The sequence below is a fragment of the Hippichthys cyanospilos genome, chromosome 2 (genome assembly GCF_059441005.1).
Source record: "Hippichthys cyanospilos isolate Australia breed blue-spotted pipefish chromosome 2, RoL_Hcya_1.0, whole genome shotgun sequence".
Lineage (NCBI taxonomy): Eukaryota > Metazoa > Chordata > Actinopteri > Syngnathiformes > Syngnathidae > Hippichthys > Hippichthys cyanospilos.
The window spans coordinates 35,969,823-35,990,859 of record NC_142370.1 but is presented as its reverse complement, the minus strand read 5'-3'; the positions used below and the strand labels follow the sequence as shown (position 1 = coordinate 35,990,859).

The 21,037-nt window shown below is 47.1% G+C and overlaps 3 protein-coding genes across 6 annotated transcripts; 2 read left to right on the top strand and 1 right to left on the bottom strand.

Moving 5' to 3' along the window:
* The first annotated feature begins 2,765 nt into the window (after positions 1-2,765).
* Positions 2,766-9,969, top strand: tnnc2.2 (troponin C2, fast skeletal type, tandem duplicate 2). Its single transcript, XM_088407331.1, has 6 exons — positions 2,766-2,862; positions 4,781-4,832; positions 6,375-6,518; positions 7,428-7,542; positions 8,201-8,337; positions 9,537-9,969. The coding sequence occupies exons 1-6, from the start codon at positions 2,860-2,862 to the stop codon at positions 9,566-9,568; spliced, it is 483 nt and encodes a 160-aa protein (XP_088263457.1). The 5' UTR covers positions 2,766-2,859; the 3' UTR covers positions 9,569-9,969.
* Positions 9,970-10,600: 631 nt separating this feature from the next.
* taf13 (TATA-box binding protein associated factor 13) lies at positions 10,601-12,386 on the bottom strand. Of its 4 annotated transcripts, none has more exons than XM_088439722.1 (2): positions 12,138-12,386; positions 10,601-11,234 (listed from the first exon to the last, which is right to left on the bottom strand). In XM_088439722.1, the coding sequence occupies exon 2, from the start codon at positions 11,194-11,196 to the stop codon at positions 10,822-10,824; it is 375 nt and encodes a 124-aa protein (XP_088295848.1). In that variant the 5' UTR covers positions 11,197-11,234; positions 12,138-12,386; the 3' UTR covers positions 10,601-10,821. The 4 variants fall into 4 exon arrangements, with proteins under 4 accessions (XP_088295848.1, XP_088295839.1, XP_088295832.1 ...); XM_088439713.1 differs by having other exon boundaries at positions 10,601-11,212; positions 12,138-12,381; XM_088439706.1 differs by having other exon boundaries at positions 10,601-11,197; positions 12,138-12,369.
* On the top strand, positions 12,364-18,846 carry slc35h1 (solute carrier family 35 member H1). The gene is made up of 10 exons (XM_088439685.1): positions 12,364-12,718; positions 12,875-13,040; positions 13,362-13,512; positions 14,409-14,472; positions 14,549-14,621; positions 15,193-15,361; positions 16,844-16,927; positions 16,996-17,171; positions 17,288-17,417; positions 18,425-18,846. The coding sequence occupies exons 2-10, from the start codon at positions 12,930-12,932 to the stop codon at positions 18,547-18,549; spliced, it is 1,083 nt and encodes a 360-aa protein (XP_088295811.1). The 5' UTR covers positions 12,364-12,718; positions 12,875-12,929; the 3' UTR covers positions 18,550-18,846.
* Positions 18,847-21,037: the final 2,191 nt, after the last annotated feature.

Here is a 21,037-nt window from a genome sequence, read left to right as displayed (position 1 = left end):
GGGATGTCGGTAATAAGCCCTGAGGAGAAACGAGTCAGTTAAATGTCGTAAATGTGGGTGGGAACGTCTGATATGTCAAATCTCCCGATGTAAATCGATGGCGCTTTCTGGGGAGGAAAATGGTCACTGTTTGGAAAAGCAAAAATTGAAGCTCCAGTCACACAGAAAATTGGAACCATCCCCAAATGGAATGGAGGGAATGGGACAAAACGGGCGCCGGTATTTTGGCCTTCATCTTTTTTTTGGCGAAGGAGGGGATGTGACTGTGTCCACGTCCGTCCGTCCGTGCGTGCGTGCGGGCGGGCGGCCTCAGGCCCAGACTAGGCGCGCGACTGCTGTATTTGGACACGCTTCCCCGCTTGCAGAGCAAAGCGGAGGCGCTTCGGGGCTGCTTTAGTACGTTCCTATCATAAAGCCTAGAGACTAATAGGAGGTAATGTTAAGGATTTGCTCGGGGGGAGGAGCTAAGGGCTATTTGTGGGATTCTTTTGAGGGCAAGAGGAGCACAGGCGGCGGACGTGTCCCTTTCCTTCTTGTAAATGCTTTCTTTTGGTTCCTGCAAATATTTTGCTTTGTCTTAGCATTTGTGTGTCTATGTTTTTCACGCGGACGTCAAATCCCAATTCGCTGCGCCGTCATCTGACACCTTTTGTCCGACGGATCCGTGACAGTCTTCCTTCGATTACTATGTTGCAAAGCTTCGACCTCACGGCGGGCTTTTCGCGCACGCTCGCGGCAAGGAGACCAGCTCAAGGGAGTACTCCCGGCCACTCGCCGGGTCCCGCCCGCCATATAAGGACCCGTTTCCCTCCTTGCTATTCAAGGCTCACTTGAAGACCTGCAGGGCGAAGGCGAGCCAGCTTTGATTTTGTCGCGTCTCGTCTCGGCGCGGCGAACGGACGTGCGGAAGGAAGAGGGAACCAAAAAAGCAGGGACCGAGAGTGAAGCGAATCCATCCGAAACTTGAGGCGGAATAAAACGGCGACGAAAATGATTCAAAGTACAACGCGAAGCCGGAAACGGAAACAAACTTACTGGGGCCTACTGGGAACGGTGACGCTACTCCGGGAAGACGGACGGAAGGACGGATAGACGGAAGATGACGGAAGGACAGCACGACGGCTAAGGAAAGACAATGATCCAACAATAGGATAGACAAACGCCGAAACTCAAATACGAGCGAGACCGATTAGGAGACGCGCAACACCCGGGGGGGAATCAGAGGCGGGGACAACACATTGGCTGAGACACGGGGCTGGAACGCGCCGATGACAGAAGGGACAAATCACACGAATGAGGGCCGACGCAGATGAACCCAAACAGCAACGATAAGAACTCCCAAAATTAACCCACCACGAAAAACCCAAAAGAACATGACTGTTTTGTGACCGCCGTTCCTCCTCTGCTCTTGAGAATCGCGGGCCACTTGAAAGATTATCGTCACAAAAGCTAACTTTTACTTGGCCGCGTGCCGCTACCAGAGACTCCGCGCGAGAACAAGGACGGACTCGGGCGTCTGTTCCGTCTGCTCGCTTCTTTTAGCTAAAAAGTGCTGCAAGAAGCTCAGCTGACACCGGCCGCCGTTAGCTACGACAGGCGCTAACGGCCGAACGGCGTCCCGCGATGGCGATTATTGGGAGTAGCCATATAAAATTGCTGTCGGATAAACAGACAGATGTCATGTTGGAGTCACTGTTTACGCCCATACTTTGGGGGAAAAGCTGCGGTACGTGGCCTGGTTCCAATCCAACAGGTCTTGCTATTAGAAGGGCCATTGTCTCATTGTCAAAGTTGAAAACCTTTTGATTGCCCTTCAAAAAATCTCCTTCATGGTGAATCTGATGTCGAAAAATAATCTGCGATTTTATACCTTTGGCTTCAGGTTACAATGCTTAGGATATTGGATATATTACTAAATATATTAGGATATATTACTCCTGTCTTCATGTTCCAAATCAAATGACAAATTCATTGGTTCGTTGCTTAAAGATGATTCTAGTTTAAATAAGGATTGACATATATATGTAGTTTAAATAAGGATATATATATATATATATATATATATATATATATATATATATATATATATATATATATATATATATATATGTATATATAATATATATATATATGTATATATAATATATATATATATATATATATATATATATATATATATATATATATATATATATATATATATATATGTGTGTGTGTGTGTGTGTGTGTGTGTGCGTGTGTGTGTAAAAGCAGTTTTTTTCCTGATTCTGACTAACCTGTAATTTGCATAAACCTTGCATGTCAAGTTACCATTTGTTGAGCGTTTCTTTGAAGTTGGTTTGTATTGTTTTTTTCTTCTGTCAACGTTAAAAAGGATACAATTTTAGCTATGTCTAACACATTTTTTGATAATGATCTATGGCAGGTAGGGGGGTTCAGGAAATGTTTTCTCTGTCCTTGCATTAAAAAGAAAAAAATAATACCAATAATTGAGAAGCACCGTTTTAACAATTGTTTTGCTCGCATGGTCACTCGTCACAATGCGACGGTCCTCCATCATTGTCATCGCCTCATTTTGTGGACGTTGCGTTTTTCGCTAACGCGTCCATCCAGCAATTGGAGCCTTTCCCCCCCAAAGTTTGACAGATTTGCCCCGGTTCCCCAAGAACCCTAAAAGTTCAGGAGACTATATCCGGAGGGCTGTCAAGGGCGGGGGGCGGGGCCCGGCCGTTTGCTTTAAAATGTGTCTGAAGCCTTACTTGATGTCGAGTCTCTCCGTTGGGGTGCGCGCGGATTGACCACTCCTTTGGGGCTTTTTTTTTTCCTTGGACATCTAGGGAGCAAAAGCTTATCCCAGTCATGGTAAGGAAGAGGGCACGGCGCTCTTAACTGCACTGCGTAGGGAATCCTTCTTACTTAATCCTTCTTACTTGCTACGTGAAGTGTCATTTGATCAAATAAGGATTAGCATTTTTTTTTCAGGCACTTTGATGCACTCGCTTCTTTTTTTCAGCTTTGGACTAAGCTGTAAGATGAATTAATGCTGTTAGAAAAGTAGTTGTCGAAAGTTGGTTTGAAATGTCGTTTTCCTTTTGTCGTCGTTAAAAAGGATCAGGTTTTAGGTATACTTGCAAAGTTTATGGTGGACGTGGCAAATGGGAGGGGGAGTTGTCTTTCCCACCTCACTAACGTAATGAACTTTTCATCACGTTTCACGCGGTCCTGCCAGCGGACTGGGGTTCATTAAACGCATCTATTCGGCCTTCTTTTATAAGCGTTCAGGAGAATTAGACGAAAGGGTGCCTTTGTTTGGAAGATTTGGATTTGATAGTCCAACTCGATTGAGGGGAAAGTGAGCATGGAAGTTGGGGGCCAGCGGAACGGCGCGGGGTGGGCCGCAGCTGCTCGGGTGGCCGTTCCGCTTAAGTGACAAATTCCGTAGGATTGGATGTCCGCAGGCCATATACAGGCCAGCCTAATGTGTTGAGCCTGAAATAGCCGGCTTGGTTTACAGCTAGCTCAACAACAAGCCTTTTAAGACCTTCGCATCTTCCCTGTAAAAAAAGAAACAAACGTCGCAAATATACCTACCCTCTGTGAGCGCTGGGTATCCATAGAATAATAGAATCGTATCGTGTCAAAAAATATGACGCAAGTATACAATCAAATTCATCTGATAGGTGCATATGAACCCCTGAGGGAAAATATGTATATTTTGACACAAATGGGACTTGATGTTTTTGATGTATGATATCAAAGGAAAAGCATACAAAAAAAACACTAGCAGGCTCAAACATCGGATACGTGGATTGTCAATACTTTCGATACGCCATTCCTTCGAAACGCTCGGAGATGGGAGGTCCAGAGGTACGCTCTATAGGTGTCAAAGTTACTGTAATGCCATTCCAAATTGGAAATATTGGCAATTTTGGACATATGGAAAACCCCGTGTGTTATGCATTTGACCCCATTTCTGCATGAATCCTTTCAACGGCAACTCCTTAGCGTAGACGCTCCAAAACCAGGGTGGCATTAGTGGCCAACTTATGACATTTGAAAGCCTTTCAATGACTTTGTTGATTGGCTTAGCCTGGACTCTCATTATGCAAAAGTCTTCAAAAGTATAATACTCCTTTATTCTTATTTCAATTTCCTAAATTTATGAACATATGGCACAGTTACTTTTGCCTTTTTAGCATTTTTACACATTTTGTACATTAAAGGGGCATAGCCGCCCCAAATGTATATATATCTGTATGTCAAAATTTTATACGCTATATATATATATATATATATATATATATATATATATATATATATATATATATATATATATATATATATATATATATATATATATATACAGACACACAATTTGTGGTAATTTAATTTGATTTTACATGATATAAACATTGCCATCTCTAATGTTAGATCAGCGCTAGTCAAGGGTGTCGGCGACCCTCCGTAAAAAAAAAAAAGTCATATATATATATATGTATATATATATATATATATATATATATATGTATATATATATATATATATATATATATATATATATATATATATATATATATATATATATATATATATATATGTATATATATATATATATATATATATATATATATATATATATATATATATATATATGAGGAGAATTGTATTGATGACTGTTTTAGAAGACGAGAACTCTGGTGCGTGGAACCGAAAGAGTTAATCAATGTCAAAAGATTAAAACGTTGTGCTCACTGATGAAAATGAGAACGTTTGCTTGCAGACTGACGCACAGCAAGAGGCCCGCTCCTACCTGAGCGACGAAATGCTGGCCGGTAAGCATAAATGCCATTCAATTAGTGCCGGCCTCACAAGGTATGCTGTCAGCTTCATGCTATCTAGAACATTTGTTCAACAAATAAGTAGAAGAAAGGCAAGCGGTTTTTGTTGCAAGGAGAGCAGCCAAAGATGTGCACTTTTGGCTTTCGTTTACAAAAACACTTGCTGCCCCGAAAGGTTAGGAGGAACGTTATGGCAGTGAGGTAACAAGAGGTTTCTGACAGCGAGAGACGTAGGTACAAGCCCATACACTATCAGTCCATGCATTCACTGCGATCTTCTTACCCGGAAACATAGCGATAGACTCTTTACTATGACATCCTATACTACACTATACTACGGTATCGGCGGCGGGCCGTGACTTTCACACGTACGGCTTCTGTGACGTCAGACTCTCAAATAAATAGCGCCCATGCGCACACGTGCGCAATAGTGGGCTACACGGGCTATTTTCCGGAGCTTTTAAACCTCAATAGACCCGCATCAGCCATTAAAACTTGCCATTATACGTGATGCCATCAAAATTTTACAAAACTTCATCATAAATTACAATAAATATCCACTAACTTTTCAGTCAAAGTCAAAATTACAGCCTAATATAAGAAGAACATCAGTTTATTTCTTTACTCTTGATTGAGTATGGCCAAACTAAAATAACACAACCATATTAAAAATGACACACCAAATAAAGAAAAGGCTTGCGCTCACCAAAACAAACGGTGCTCCCAATCCTTTAGTCTTTTCAATACCTCCCGAAGCTTTCTATTGGCACTGAGATGTACAGCGTATTTGTTCCCAAAAGTTTTTTCAAAGCGCCGTAGCGCACGGAGGAGCCGTCTTACCTTCCAACTGAGATGGACGATACTGCGTATCCTTTAGATGGCCGTCTGATGACTCCGTTTGCCATTACAGCTGTCCATTAAGTTATACGGTCCGCTCACAAATCCATCTGCGCTTGCCCTGTTGATGCATGCGAACGCCCTGGCTTCCGGCTTAGGCAGATTACATACGCCCTCGAGTTAGCTGAATTCTAATTGGCTAAAAACTCCAACACCAGAGGGAGCGTAACCAAATGGATATAATATGATACAAGAGTCATTTTATTTTACAGTTTATTATGGTAATGATGTCGGGTTGTGTTAGGCCAGCAGAGAAGGCCTTGCTGGCCCTGACGGCCCACCACTGGATACTATTCTATTCTATTCGGTTCTATTCTATTCTATTCTATTCTATTCTATTCTATTCTATCCTTAATCTGCAATCCAGGATATTTGTGAATGGAAAGATGAAAATAAAATAATCAAAATAAAAACCAATATTTTTTCATACAATATCATATTATATTATGTACTCCAGTACGTCATCTGCAATCCAGGATATTTGGAAAGGGAAAACACCAATATGAAATAAATAAAAGAACAATATTCATGAAAAAATAAAAATATATTATACGAGATGACATTTTTAGTAATAATAAAAGAAAATAAAAAAGGTTAATGCGATTGAAAGGTTGTTTCCAAACCTCTCCTCGACTGCAGAGTTCAAGGCCGCCTTCGACATGTTCGACACGGACGGCGGCGGTGACATCAGCACCAAGGAGTTGGGCACCGTCATGAGGATGTTGGGACAGAACCCCACCAGGGAGGAGCTGGACGAGATCATCGAGGAGGTGGATGAGGACGGTGAGACGGGAGGACGCTCAAAATAAAAGTGCGCTGCGCACCTTCGGCTACGTTGTCAAGAAAAAATTGAAGTCCTAATACATTTGAGTGATGGACAAAACCAAGCCTCGTATAGCGCTTGTGATATTTTTTTCTCCCCTAGATCCGGCGTTTCAAACATACGGCCCGGCCCGTAAACGGCTTCAAGCCGGCCCGCGAGACGATTTTGTAAAGTAGAAAAAGACTAAGCGGGAGCTCGGAGGGGACCGTGCCTTTGCTGTTGCAGCCCCAATTCTGGAATAACCTGCCTCGGCACATCGGGCAGGCCTCCTCCCTGCCTGTTTTTAAATCACTTGTCAAAACCCACCTCTTCTCCTTGACGTTTAACACTTAGTAAGACAGTGGACTACTTACGTTTATTTTATTCCTTTATTCTTTTACCCCTGTCATTTTATTCGCTATTTTATCCTTCATTTTGTTCTTTGTTTTACCATTTGTCTTATCAGATTTAGCGTTTTATATCCGTGAGCTATGGCGTCTGTTTTGACGATGTTCTTAATGTTTTGTGCAGCACTTTGGTCAGCCGTGGCTGTTTTAAAGGGCTTCACAAATACACCATGTGTGTGGCTCGACGGTTACGCCGCAATTGAAAAACAGCACAGTCATAGAAGTGTAATAAGAAAACAAAGCCAGCTAATGGCTTTAACCTAGGATATGATACGCCTTCACGTTCAACACGGGGGACAAGAGTGCAACTAACAATCATGTCCACTAGATGGCCTCATCATGCTTTACATGACCCTCAAATGGTGGATGTCCTTCTCATTCATAACTGCCTGTCCTACAACACCCCCCCCCCCCCCCCACCCCGACTAGAGGAAGTGAGATTGATATGAGCGGGGCATAACGGAGCGCCTTCTTTTCTCACAGGTAGCGGTACCATCGACTTCGAGGAGTTCTTGGTCATGATGGTGAGGCTGCTCAAGGAGGACCAGGCCGGCAAGAGCGAGGAAGAGTTGGCCGAGTGCTTCCGTGTTTTCGACAAGTAAATTTCCACTGTTGATTTGCAGAGGTGGCCGCGTCGTCGGCACAGACCTTCGGTCCGTCACGGGCGGACGCCCGTTTTGCCGACGGACGGACAAATGACGGGAATGCTAAAACTAATTGGAGAATTAAAAAGCGCAATTTTCATCCGTCTTCGGAATCGTCGGCCGTCGTACCTCCGTCGGCCCGCCGCGCCTCTTTCGGCATACCCCTAACCCTCACATTGCGAATTGCACTCCTGTTCCCCCGGATTCGAGCAGAGGTTATTTCCGTGTTACGGTTATATTACCGTGTTGTGTTTCAATTGTAACTGTAAAGCCGCAGACAAAAAGAATTAGTCTGAGTCCAGGACCTGACGAATGATAAACCAAGGAAAAAAAAAAAAAAGTCAAAAGTCGTCCTCTAGTGGTGGCGGAAGGTGAGGCAAAAATCCAGCAACGGACCCACGATTCCAGTTTTGTCTGGCGTGAGAAAAAATGATGGCCCGATGACGGAAAAGGGACGGAGCCTTAAGCTAACCCTAACCCGGCAAAAAAATGTCCGTTGCCCAACTCTGTCGATTTGCCTATATCAGAGGTGGCATAAGCCAGCACCTAAAACATAACCCGCAAAACTAGACCGGTAAAGCGTACTGCATTCTAAAGCAGCATTTGGCGCAGGAACGGCGACGGCTACATCGACAGAGAGGAATTCGCCCTGATCATCCGCAGCACCGGCGAACCCATCACCGAAGACGAGATTGACGAGCTCATGAAGGACGGCGACAAAAACGCCGACGGCATGCTGGACTTTGACGGTACGGCCAGAAGCGAGGACGCGGCGCTCGAGTCGCAGCTAGGACCGGTGAATGGAAAATGGAGCCTCGTGAAGCGCTTGGGATATGTCTTACGCTCCTCCTGATGGTGATCGCGGTTAGTGCGGCGGAGATGTGCAGTGGCGCTCTTGTCACGTAACATTCAGGTTGCCAAAAAGTCGTCTCTCGCAACAAGAATAAGGAGACTTTGTTGGCATATAAAAGGAGACGAGAGACACCGGCGCTCGCTTCGCCGGGGCCGTAACGTAATACGTTATCACAACCCGGATTTGCATCAAATGTATTAACGCGTCGGCGGCTTTCCTACAAACCGGACGATAGTTCTTTGCGTTGACGTTTACTGTGGTCTTTCACTTCTCATCACTTTTCAACAAACAAAAATCGGTCGCCTCCGACATCGGCATTGTCGGCACGTCGTCAGCGCTTTGGCAATGACGTCACAGGGGAAGCACTTCGCATGGCCCCAAGCTAAACCTAAATAAATTTATATGCCCAAAATAATCCAAAAAACAATGATTGCTTCTGTGGACTTGTAACTGATAAATTGACATTAGCTATGGCTGTCATTGTGCACTTTTACATCAAAACACATATTTAAAATAGCACTTTGAGCTGTCGCGTCTGACATTGTTGCCATTCTTAGCACGTTAGGAATGACATCAAACAGGAAGCACTTGCCATGACCCCGAACTAAACCAATAATCACTTGAACTAAACCGATAAAAAGTAATCCCCAAAATAACTGTTATTGCTCCCGTGGATCCGCAGTTGTTAGCACGTCCGCCTCACAGCTCAGGGACGCGAGTTCAAATGCGCTTGGCTCCGGCAACTTTGCGTGTTCTCCCCGAGCCCGCGTGGTTTCTCACCTAAAAATACTCCAAAAAACAGGCATGGCAGGTGTATTGGACAACCAAAATTGTCCTTGGGTGCGTGAGTGCCTGTTCATTCCTCTGTGCCCCGTGATTGGCCGGCAACCAGTCCAGGGTAGGTGCAAGCAGGCCTGCGAGACTCTTGAAAACGGACGGATGGATATTCAAACCAAGAGTGCCATCTAGAGGAATAAAAAACATCACAAATGCTTCGTGAGGCTTCATTTGCCCATTGCTACCTGTTGCACATCTTTGAAGGTTTTTGATTTCTTTTCTTCCTCTTGACTTTCATGTTGTCTTCCTGCTCCCCAGAATTCCTCAAGATGATGGAGAATGTGCAGTAAAAGCAGACGTACTCATGGACATTCCTCCTCAGCTCTGGGAATCCTCCCCCCTTGCCCCTTGCCCGCTCGGAATTCGATTCATTCTCCATCCTCGGTCACCCTTAACAGAGAGATTTTGTACCCTTAAATAGAGAGAGGGGGAGGTGGGGGTGTTCTTTTGTGCCTGGATGCGCTGTGGAGGAGGACACCCCCCCCCACCCCCCCACCCCCTCTAGTCTTGATAGAACAGCAACCTATTACTTAGACCAACTCACTCAAAACAACGTCACTGTACAAAGAAGTTAGCTAGCTGCTAACCCTTACAGGAAGAAACAAAACTGACAACATGCTTACTTTTAGTCTGTCATATTAACAGACTGTAAAATGTTGTTTGAGGAAGAGCAATTAAATGTTGGTTCATCTTTTTGTCCACTTCATTATAAATGGAAAAAAGAGATGCATTTGTTGTTGCTCCCTTTCTTAGTCCTGCTTTCAGCTTTCTTGCAGGTGGGAGCATTCTGGGGTGCGTTTCCGATGCAAAGCCGTCCCTCTTTCAAGTAACTAAGAACGCGCAACAAATTTGCATTCTTTCTCCGGTTGGCTCTTGGCCAGGAAACGCAAGATATGTCACCTATGTGACAAACATCAATCAAAGAGTCTTCTGTCGTTGTTGGGCAGGCAGTTCTAAACGAGAACCGACATCCACCGTTTGAGTGTCACGTATAGCAGCGGTCCCCAACCACCGGTCCGCGGATCGACCGGCGCCGGGCCGCGTGGGCTGCGCCCGAAACGACGTTTTGGAAAGGAAACCCTAACCCCGGAAAAGCCCGGACGCGCCGTCAACCTGAAGCCGACGCCGCGTGACCAAAGAAAGCTCCGCGTCCAACGAGCGGGAGCCAGATGTTGAGCGGGGGAGGGCCATCGCCAGAGGGCGAGGAGCAATTTTGAGCCGGCAACTTTTTTATCGGTGCTCAAAATCCACGCTTACTCGCTCTGCAATTCCATCGGCTCGTTATGATCCAATGAACGAATGAGTGACCCAGACACTATGAATACTGACACTACTGACTTAGCGTCATGCAGAGTGTGCATTTATTCAAAGAAGCGCACGGATTCGCCAATCAAAACAAGATAGCCTGATGTAGTATTGCGTTTCAAAACACGCACCTCTTTCATTTGTCCGTAGGACGCACGCCAGCGTGAATAATTGTTGCGCCGGTGAACGGCGGCCGTCGCGGGTCGACGGAACGCGAGCCGGACGGCCGGGCCGACGCCTACGAGCCGTAATTGGCCTCGTCGAAGGCCTTGCGGGCCCTCTTCAGCTCCTCGTTCATGGTCAGCAAGTCTTTGACCCTGGCGAACTTCCTGGGGTCCTTTCGAATGAGGAAGACGATGTCCTCCACCTGGACGCGGCCCTGCCGCCCGATGGACATGGCTTTGTGGGTCATTTCCGTGATGAACTCAATCACCAGGTCTTCCAGGATGTCCACCGACTCGGTGTACGGGTTCTGGTCGTCCCCGAAGCCGTACATCATGCAGCGGAGCTCCTTGGAGAAGAGCCTCTTTCGCCGACCGTGGCACACGTCCGCCCCGCCGCAGCTCTCGTCCAACTCTTCCTCCAAAGCCGCCTCGTCCTCCTCCTCTGCCATCCTGCGCTAAAACAGCCTTTAGCTCTACTGTATAGAACCTGGAACGCCCCGAAGACCATATATATATATATATATATATATATATATATATATATATATACACACACGTCAACTTAGAAAAAAAAAAACTCTTAGCTCGACAGGCGAGCACCTTGAGGATGCTTCTGTAATCATGAAAAAAAATTCATTTCCATACGCCAAGTACTGAAATTATTCCCAAAATGTACATTTAACAGACAAATCAACTCATCGAATTTTAATCGTGATGTCGGCTTCCACGATTAATCAAGCTGATCCCCGGCAATATTAACATTTCAAAAGCCGGCTGGCGCGCATGTCAAATCAAGCACTTCATACTACCACCAGGGGGCGTGTTTGCGTGATGACAAAAGCCTCGGCTTTTCTCACCCCAATACGTTATTTAGCAGTGTGAAATGGCATTACACAGTACAATCTATACAGCGCTGTCAATCGAGAGCCACTTTGAAAACCCTGCTTAACAAAAACTCCGGACTCAATTTGGTTTGAAATGAGCCAATTTCACTGACATTTTCACTGCTCATTGATGAACATTTGCTCAAAAGTAAAGAATGTGCTTGGCTCGAAGTATGCTTTTTTTTAAAGCCTTCTTACACCGCTTGTGGCAGTAAATAGAAAAGGGCAATAAATAGACCAGGTTTAACCAAAACGATTTCAATATTGAACAACTAATGATGATTACATGGGCCATAATCCTGAGTCCAAAACGTAAACGTCGCCGTCCGTTTCATTGTTGCCAGTCGACTTGGTTGCCTCGAGCCAGGGCAAATCGTTGATGTATTTCAACGCACTTCCGGCATATCCGAGATTTTTAAAATATCATGTTAGAAAAGCGTATGTATTAAAACGCGTGGATCGCTCTTGTTTTCGTGCATCTGAACACAAGGGGAAGTAGAACTCACTTGAATATTCGGGCAGGTCTCCAAACAATCGCGCTTCACTCCTGATCCCGGCTCGGTGTGATCAACCGGAAGTGAATCTTGAGGGAAATTGGATGCTTTTTGCCAACACTGCCGTGGCGCGGCCCGTTCAGTACCACTGCGCTTACACCACGCAGCGTCAACGGTTTCAGTACAAATAAAATTATGCTTCCGGCTTGGTGTGATCAACCGGAAGTGAAACTCGATGGAAAGAGGCCGCTTTTTGCCAACACCGCCCCCGCGTGACGCGTTTATTACCGCTCCGCTTACTCCACGCTGCGTAACTAGCTTGTAGTTTTCGTCGAATGACGAACAACGTCGTTGCGAGTGTTTCGATTTAGACCGGAGAGCACCGAGTTGACATACATATTTTTCTTGGACGTTGGAAAAGGTGCGCATTGGTGCGCGTCGGGCGAGACTATCTCGCAGCGTCGCACGCACGTCATCCTCGCGTTCATCGATCAGCACTTTCGCCACTCGACTTCTGCGACGACGTCTTGAATCGTCGCGAAGAGCTATCGGCAAGCTAACGTTAGCCGGAGCTAGAACGCTGAGCGTCGCGGGTAAGTGGGCCAACTTTGCCAACTTGCCTTCCAGTTGAGATGACGTGTTCCTATACACAGCAAGCCATTTTCAAGGCTTTTCAGCCCGCCGGCAACGCGCGCGCTTGTTGATCTAGTCCAAACGCGAGCAATGTTTGGCCAACTGTTTTGCTACAGGTGTTTTAAAACAAGGGCCAAAGTTGACTCCGCAGATGACATTGGAAGCGTGCGCATGGCGTGTCCGCTCCAGTTCCTCTGCAGGACGCTGCGGACCGTGGGACTGGTTCTCCTCTATTACGTCTTCTCTATTGGCATCACCTTCTATAACAAATGGCTCATGAAGGTACGTCACCGGTTCAACCGCTTCCAATGTGCCTAGGAAGTCGGACTCGTTCAAATATACTGCATGTGCACGTCAGCTGTCAGCCTCTGAGAATATTTCAGGCTTGCGGGTGCGCCTCGTTCGCAATACGCGCTCCCTCCAAATGAATGCTGACAACTATGTCACTGTCTTTGGCAGTGACGGGATCGCTTTCACGGGGTTTACTTGCGTGTATAATTTCCTACGCAACGTACTAGCAGGTCATGCAAACCAGAGAGACTCCAACATTTGTCGGAAATGCGGAAAAGTCAGCGTCCTACAGTTCTGTGTCATTTCCTCCAGGGCTTCCACTACCCGCTTTTCATGACCTTAGTCCACCTGGCGCTCACGTTCTGCCTGTCGGCGCTGACCCGACAGGCCCTGCGCTGCCGGACGGGGAAGGCCCGCGTCGTCCTTAGCTGGACCCATTACCTTCGCAAAGTGGCGCCCACTGGTGAGACTTCAAATCAAATATTCCTTTTCTTCAAATCAAACATGTTTAAAAAGTGGTGTGAGAAATATCCAGACAAAAACTAATCCAATCAGTATTAACATTCATCTTGTGCATAACTAACCCCAATTCCCCAGCTATATGGAAGACTTTTTCCTCCCACTTCGCATGACCCCAAACTAAACTGCTCATGCTAAAATGCTCATATTAATCCCCCCCAAATAAAATATATAAATATTGCCCCCGTGGACTAGTAAATGTTAAATTGACATTAACTACGGCTAACATTGTTCACGTTCTCATAAATACACATAAGCAACATACCACTTTGGGCTGTCGCTTCTGACATAAGTGTTGTTAGCGCGCCGTTCGCACTTTAGCAATGACATCACACAGGAAACACTCCGCATGACCCCAAACTGAACTTCGGTAAACTAACCTGTTCAAAATAATCCATCAATAAATATTATTGCCTCTGCGGGCTTGTAATCTATTCGTGGATCACTGGAAATGTAAAATAAAGATATACGTATGAAACGTCCTAAAGAGGTGCCTTGTCTCTGCACTCATCACCAATGCAAGTGCGTCATCTCATGGCAAACAAGTGAACTGCATGCATATTGTCAATTGCTACAATAAATGTGATTCATTGAAAGGGTTTATATTTTGATGATTATGCACCAATGTCATTGTAATATTTTCAATGCATTTTTTTAATTTTAAGAGTATTCATTTAAAGGGTTTAGGAGCATTTTGGAGGGGCTTGGAAGGGAGGAGGCTGTTTACATGTAAAAAGTACTTAACTGTTTGCCGGTGGTGGGTGCAGAAATACAACGAGTTTGTGGGTGATTCCTTCTTCTTGCGGTTAACGAATCGTTTTTGTTTGTTCGTCCGTCCAGCCCTGGCATCGACACTGGACATTGGACTCTCCAACTGGAGCTTCCTTTTCATCACCATCAGCTTGTAAGTCCATCACGTTCTCGGTGCATAATTGGCGCGTTTATGGTACTGTTCACTGACTTGTGTCGTGTTTATCAAGGTACACCATGACCAAGTCTTCGGCGGTGCTCTTTATTCTCTTTTTCTCTCTGGTTTTAAAACTGGAAGAGCCGGTGAGTACACCTGTAGCAAATCTGCCCCCACTAGAGGGTGACGTTTGATTTTTTTTTTTTTTTTTTCTGGTCCATCATTCGTCAGGCACCGGTCTACTTGTCTGCACTCTGGCCAATTTTTTTTTCCCTGTTGTAGCACTTACATATAAAGTTAACACCATGTCCGTAGTCCTACTTTTACATTGCAATTGAAACGCAACACGGTACGATAAGCGTAAGACGAAAACCAAGACCGATCGGGGCTTCGACCCGGGGCCTTAAAACCTACACCATCGTGTTTAACATAGGGAACGAGAGTGCGGTTCATAATCATGTCCGCCGAATGGCGTTATCGTGCCTTGCGTGACAGTGAATCGGTGAATGTCGGTTCTCATTTTGAACCGCCCGGCCTACCACCGCGGAAGACGAGTTCATTAACATTTGTCAAAACGTTTTTCAATTTCCCCCGTCGATCTGCCACGCTTCGGTCCGACCGTCACAATACCGAAGAATGACGGCATCCTCTCCGTCTTGTTTTTCTAGCCCTGCTGAAATGAGTTTGTCGGGTCCCCGCTTGTGTTTTCTCGAGCAGAAGCCATTCCTGATCCTAGTGGTCCTGCTGATCGCCGGCGGCCTGTTCATGTTTACCTTCCAGTCCACCCAGTTCAACCTGGAGGGCTTCCTCTTGGTGCTGCTGGCGTCCTTCATCGGGGGGATCCGCTGGACTCTCACTCAGGTGCTCATGCAGAAAGCCGAGCTGGGTCAGTGATGGATTGTTGTCCTTTTCCTAAACGCCGGTGCCGCGCTACCGTCGAGGCCGCTTTTGACCCCGTTGGACGTATTCCCCAAGGAGAGTCCGGATAAAACCTTTCGTGTCTTATTAACGTAAGACCCTTATTATTATTAATGTCGCTCGCTGACTACGTTGGCTTTCGTCATTCAATCCATATCGCGGCACCCGTTACTTAGCGTTTTTCTCAGAGCACGCGTCCCCCATATTGGGCGGGGTCCACTTCTAAGCGCATAACTCAAAACGGGCCCATTTTCTTCACGTACCTGCGTTTGAATAACATTGATCCCAGTGTGAAATAGGTCATTTGCAAGGCTTACAATGATGAAATAGGAACGTAGAGAGGGAAACTGACATCTTTTTTGCTGGTCTGTCATTTGTCAGAGCCCCGCCCCCCTTCATCCTCGGTCGGTCATCTTATCAAGCCAGGTGAAATTGTAATCGTCAGTCCGGCGGGGTATTTTTGCTGATAATGTTTTTTTTTTTTGCTCCGTCATTCATCGGGCGCTGGTCTACTTCTGCCTGCGCTCGCACCAATTCTTTTTTCTGTCGTTGCACTTACACTTAAAGTTAACCGCACGTCTGTGGTTCGACAGTTACGCTGCAATTGAAAAACAACACAATAATATAAGTGTGGACATTTTTTTTCGTCATACACTGGTCTATTTCTGTCTGCACTCACGCTCATCTTCTTCGGTTTTAATCCTTACAGTACACTTAGAGTTGACGGCATGTCCGCGGTTCAACATTTACACTGCAACTGAAGCACAACATAACGCAAGTGTAACGCAAAAACAAAACCAGCTAAGGGATTTAACCCGAGGCCATAATACCATCATGTTTAATATCCCACATTTGAGATGTGCAAATCATGTCCACTAGATGGCACTATCACGCTTTACATGACATGACAGTGAAACGGCGAGTGTCGGTCCTCATTTATATCGGCCTGCCCTACAACCGTAGAAGACGGGAACTCATCTCCGAAGACCTCCGTTTCAAATCAATTGCGCCGGTCCGAAGATGACTACCCGAGGAGGAAGAAGAGGACGTCCGCGAGTGAAACGGGAGGAGCTCTTTGGCGTGTCGGATCGTCATGCTGACTTTTAGGGCTTTTCGACAAATTCATATTCAACTGTATCAAAAAATACAAAGTTCAAATCATGATATCGTTGCAACATTAGTTTCAGCGTTTACTTTACTCCTCCTTAGGTCTTGTTTGGTATTTAGTCCAATCCTTTGATCTTTCTATCAAGGACCTCTCACATCAAGGGGAAAGCATTGAAAGAGGACACTGGGGAGCTGAAATTTCACCCAGATGATGACAACATGTCAAAGTTGTACATGGCAATTACCACACTTAGCAGGACTATGCCACGCCTTGGCTAAAATACTGGCAGAACGACGTGCACGGGGGTTAAATAAAGTTGATCCGGTATTTGTTTTTTTGTAGGTCTCCAGAACCCAATCGATGCCATGTATCACCTCCAGCCTCTCATGTTTCTGGGCCTCTTTCCTCTCTTCCTGTATAACGAAGGTGCGTGCGCGTTCTCGGCCGCGGTCCGGGGACGCCCCGAGTCCTTCTGACGGGGCGCGCGTTTGCAGGATGGCGCCTCGGCACCTCGGACAAGTTATTCCGGGTGACGGAGCTCCCGCCGTTCTTGTACTCGGTCTTCTCGCTAAGCGTCGGAGGAATCCTGGCCTTCGGTCTGGGCTTCTCCGAGTTCTTGCTCGTCTCCCGAACCTCCAGCCTCACCTTATCCATTTCGGGGATCTTCAAGGTACGCCCTTTCTTCGATATATGGGAAACGCCGTGCCAGTTCCCGCCGGCGGCAAAAAGACCATGTGACACTCGGACGTAGTTGAAATCTCATCTCCTTTCTGCCTACGACTGCAGGAAATATGTACACTGGTGCTGGCGGCGACGCTGATGGGGGACAGAATGAGTGTCCTCAACTGGCTGGGCTTTGCCGTGTGTCTATGTGGCATCGCGCTGCACGTGGGACTCAAAGTCTATTATTCCAAAAGTGAGTACGTCTTGAAACGCTGCCATTCGAACGCGAGGCTCAAAGGAAGCGCTTTTGCGTCTCTTGTTCGCCGTGCGCCTTTTGGACTCGGCGCCCGATGTAGACACGTGACCCGTCCAAAGTGAGAATCGCGTGCCCGCCGACGCGCCCCGTCCTTTTTGGAAACACGCTGCCGTTTGTCTTCAGGGGTGCCGGCTTTAGTCAGACTGAAATGGTGATCCGTCTGGAAAAATGCTCACGTTTGGTCCGCTGTGGTACGACAGTCACGTGGAGCGCCCGAACGACGTAGTCAAGTAACGCTCCGCCGACGCGCTACAGAATAAACGCAAAGGCTTTCGATTTGGAAGGGCTTTTCTTCCTCGTAGCAATGGCCGCCTTCCTATTACATTCTAAGCCCGACCCGACCCGAATTTCGGGCCAAAAATGTCATTCATTACGTTCGGGTCGGGCCGGTCTTCTCTCTCGCCGACTTTAAAAAAAAATCAACATGTTTATAAAAATGTATACGAAAACGACGTGCGGATTGCGGATACTAAACTGAGGAATGGTGGGGTGAATTAACCAGACCTGGGTTTCGCCTTATCGGCTTTAGTGCCGGATCTCGGAACGGTACGGCAGTAGCAAAAGCTAACATAAACGCCGCGCTGCGCGCGCGCGGCTCTCTCTCCGACGTCACCTCGTAGCCCGAGTTCAAGTATCTCGGGGTCCCGCTCGCGAGTGAGGCTAGGACGGAACGGGACGCGGATCGGCGCAGCGTCTACTACGACGCGGGCGCCGCGCCGCCCCGTCGCGGTCACCGGAGAGCTCGGCCCTTCGGCGCAGCTCTCGATTTGCCGGTCCGTCTGCCTTCCCGCCCGCGACTGCGGTCGGTCGCGAAAGAACGAGATCCCGGGGTCAAATGGCACTTTCCAATGGGCCGGCGGTGAATGAGTTCATGTTAGCTGGTTGCTGGTTAACGCCCTTCGTGGAGAGAGGGAACGCCGACGCACGTTTTTCCTCTGCTTCAGACAAGAGTCCGTCTTTGCGGCAGCTGAACAGCAAAAGCCCCGAGCTGGAACTGCCTCTGCTGCGACCTCACGATGAAGCCGACTCCGCCGCTGAAAACGAGGAAGAGGAAATCACCCTGCGCTGACAGACATTTCGGCCGATTGACTTCGGGCTCCCTAATGGTCTGGGGTGTTCGGCCTACTTCCGAGGCGGCCGTTCATTTCCGGTCATTTCACCAAAAGGCCGGCTGAAGCATTTTCACACACTGTACGATTCCAGTTTGAGGCCGTTGAGGCTTTAATGTCCAATGCCGTTGTTTACGTTGCCAAAGTGACGGACGGAATATTGAGAAAGGGGGTGGGTGTCATAGCCAACTTTTTGCTACGTCGCTTACAATGTCAAGTTGTCAACCGCCTTCTTAATACAGTGCCGTCTGACAGTCCTGTGACAAATGATTTGTCAAACTCTTTGCACCATTTCACCTCTTCAACGTTGAAGATCATGAAACAAATGTAAATGCCGCTAGGCGGTGATGTCAGAGGACGTAAATATGGAAAGCCGTTTGGGACCGCGTGAAAAAGGTCATCAGGGTAGCGCCAAATGTGTGGACGGTCACCCGCGTGATCCGTTTCAGATTGTGCTTGTAGTTGGCTTGCGTGCAGGCGTCTTGCCGGGTCAAAACGTCCCATTAAAACTGGCGAGGCGGGTAAGGGTTATAACGCCGGACCCGCGCCCGGCCGAGTAGGCTCCCCGGTTCCCTCCTCGTCAATACGTGTGGTCGGAGCGGTCGACGGCGTCGATCGCCGCCGCGCGTTCCGGTCAGTTCCGCTCGGGTCTTCGAGTTCCAAGGGCTCCTCCTCCTCCTCCTCGTCGCCGTCGGTCGGGTCCGCCGTGGCCGGAGACGCTCGCATCCGCGTCGTCACTTCCTTGCAGCCGTTGTCCTCGTCCCGGTCTTGCAAGTATCTCGCGTAGTCCGCCTCCCTTTAGTGCCGTTCGGGGTGCTCGCGCTCCGGCAGATCCTGCGGGTCCGCGGCCGTCCGGTTCAGGGTACCCGGGCGGCCCTTTGACGGGCGTTTGTGAATTTGAATTCGGCCCAGTGGAATGATCTTGCGCGATTTGACACGGCGAGCTGCGGTATTCGGCGACCCGTAGTTTCTTTACGCCCGTAAGGATCCTCTTTGGTCAGATCGGATCCCGCGCCGCGCTCTCGACGGGGGATTGGCTCCCGCGCGTCCTCACTTTGGTCGGAGCTCGCGGAAGGCACCTCTCGCGCGTCCCCCGGAACCCGATAAAAAGTTTGCACCATGACTAGGCCGCTCCGCAACGTCTTGTGTTTGAAGCTATTCAGACGTCGGCTTGTTTTGGAAAGAGCAGAATCGACGGTCCCGTCAGTCAAAGCAAGTCGTCCGGGTCCCGAATCGGCCGGCCCCGGGTCTCGCACGCTACCGCCGCCTTGTTGGACTCTTGGCCTAAGGAGGTTCATTAGCTTCGGGTGGTTTTTATCCTTCAAGAATAAAGTTGACGTTTAATGGTTACTCGGCTTGTCTGTATCTCATGTTTACAATTGTTTGGCGACCTTCGACATGATACGATTGTGCATTCTACTAATCCTAATTGATATCAAGTGAAGCGGAACCTCATGACTGGGTCATTTGAAATGGACTTTCTACAGAACCCCGGTTGCAGTTGTCTTTTTTTGAGGGCCAAACCCTTGCTTTACCTGCTGCGCAAGTTGGCTCCTGATGTGCCTTGAACTCTTAATATTGAGATGACTCGAATGCGGAAAAAAGTCCCCGCTCGGTCGCCGTCAACTTTAGTAGCCAAAAAATGTGCACGGGTATGACCGTTTTAATACATTCCTGTGAAAGAATTCATCTTGATATATATTCACGTTGTCGTTTCAAGTCACGGCTGGATCCTAATGTGCCGTTTTGGACTCCCATTTTGTGGAAACAAGTACAATTGTGTCTTTCAAATATACATGGAAACATGATGATGAAACCGTTTTTTGCTTGGCACCTGGAAGCATGGTTTGCTTTCTGTGTGGGGATCACATCACTTGAAGTGCAGCTGGTGACTTTTCCAAGCGGCCTGATGTGCCTTTGCCGTCGCCATATTGGACGTACGCCACAATCTTCACACACCCGGCGATAGATTCTGAGGGCTTATGACTGAGCAACGACGGGTACTCGGAGATAAATTGCCGATTTTGTGCCTGAGATTACCAGACCCAGCATGTGCTGCGCAGGGAAAGCAGTTATCAATTGCTTTTCAATAGCTACAGTACAAGTAGTACATAGAAGTGATGGTAGTCACTCACTGTTAGAGGTGTAAAAAGAAATCCTAATTTACCTTGTCACCTTTGACAGAAAGCATTTTCTTTTTTAAATGTAAACATTTAAACATAGACTGCGTCATTGCTAGTGTTTTTTTTATTACGACATTTAAGAAGTTAAAATAGAAACAAAATACATGGGATTTGTGTTCCATTTTTCTGTATTTGGCCCTCCAAGTGCAAAGTTGAGACTGCCTTTGTTCCTTCAGGATATTAACATTATTCCCCTTTCCCCGATCGACAGTTTCTTCATGTTCGGTGGACCGGATTACGAGAAAAAATAAATCAAATTAACAGG

Excerpts from the sequence above, each read along its gene's own strand:
- slc35h1 (XM_088439685.1), top strand. The coding sequence starts at position 12,930 with ATGGCGTGTCCGCTCCAGTTCCTCTGCAGGACGCTGCGGACCGTGGGA. Across the intron at positions 13,041-13,361 it reads ATAACAAATGGCTCATGAAG|GGCTTCCACTACCCGCTTTT; the intron begins GTACGTCACCGG and ends CATTTCCTCCAG. Across the intron at positions 15,362-16,843 it reads CATGCAGAAAGCCGAGCTGG|GTCTCCAGAACCCAATCGAT; the intron begins GTCAGTGATGGA and ends GTTTTTTTGTAG.
- taf13 (XM_088439722.1), bottom strand. The coding sequence starts at position 11,196 with ATGGCAGAGGAGGAGGACGAGGCGGCTTTGGAGGAAGAGTTGGACGAG.
- tnnc2.2 (XM_088407331.1), top strand. Across the intron at positions 7,543-8,200 it reads TGCTTCCGTGTTTTCGACAA|GAACGGCGACGGCTACATCG; the intron begins GTAAATTTCCAC and ends CATTTGGCGCAG. Across the intron at positions 8,338-9,536 it reads CGGCATGCTGGACTTTGACG|AATTCCTCAAGATGATGGAG; the intron begins GTACGGCCAGAA and ends CCTGCTCCCCAG.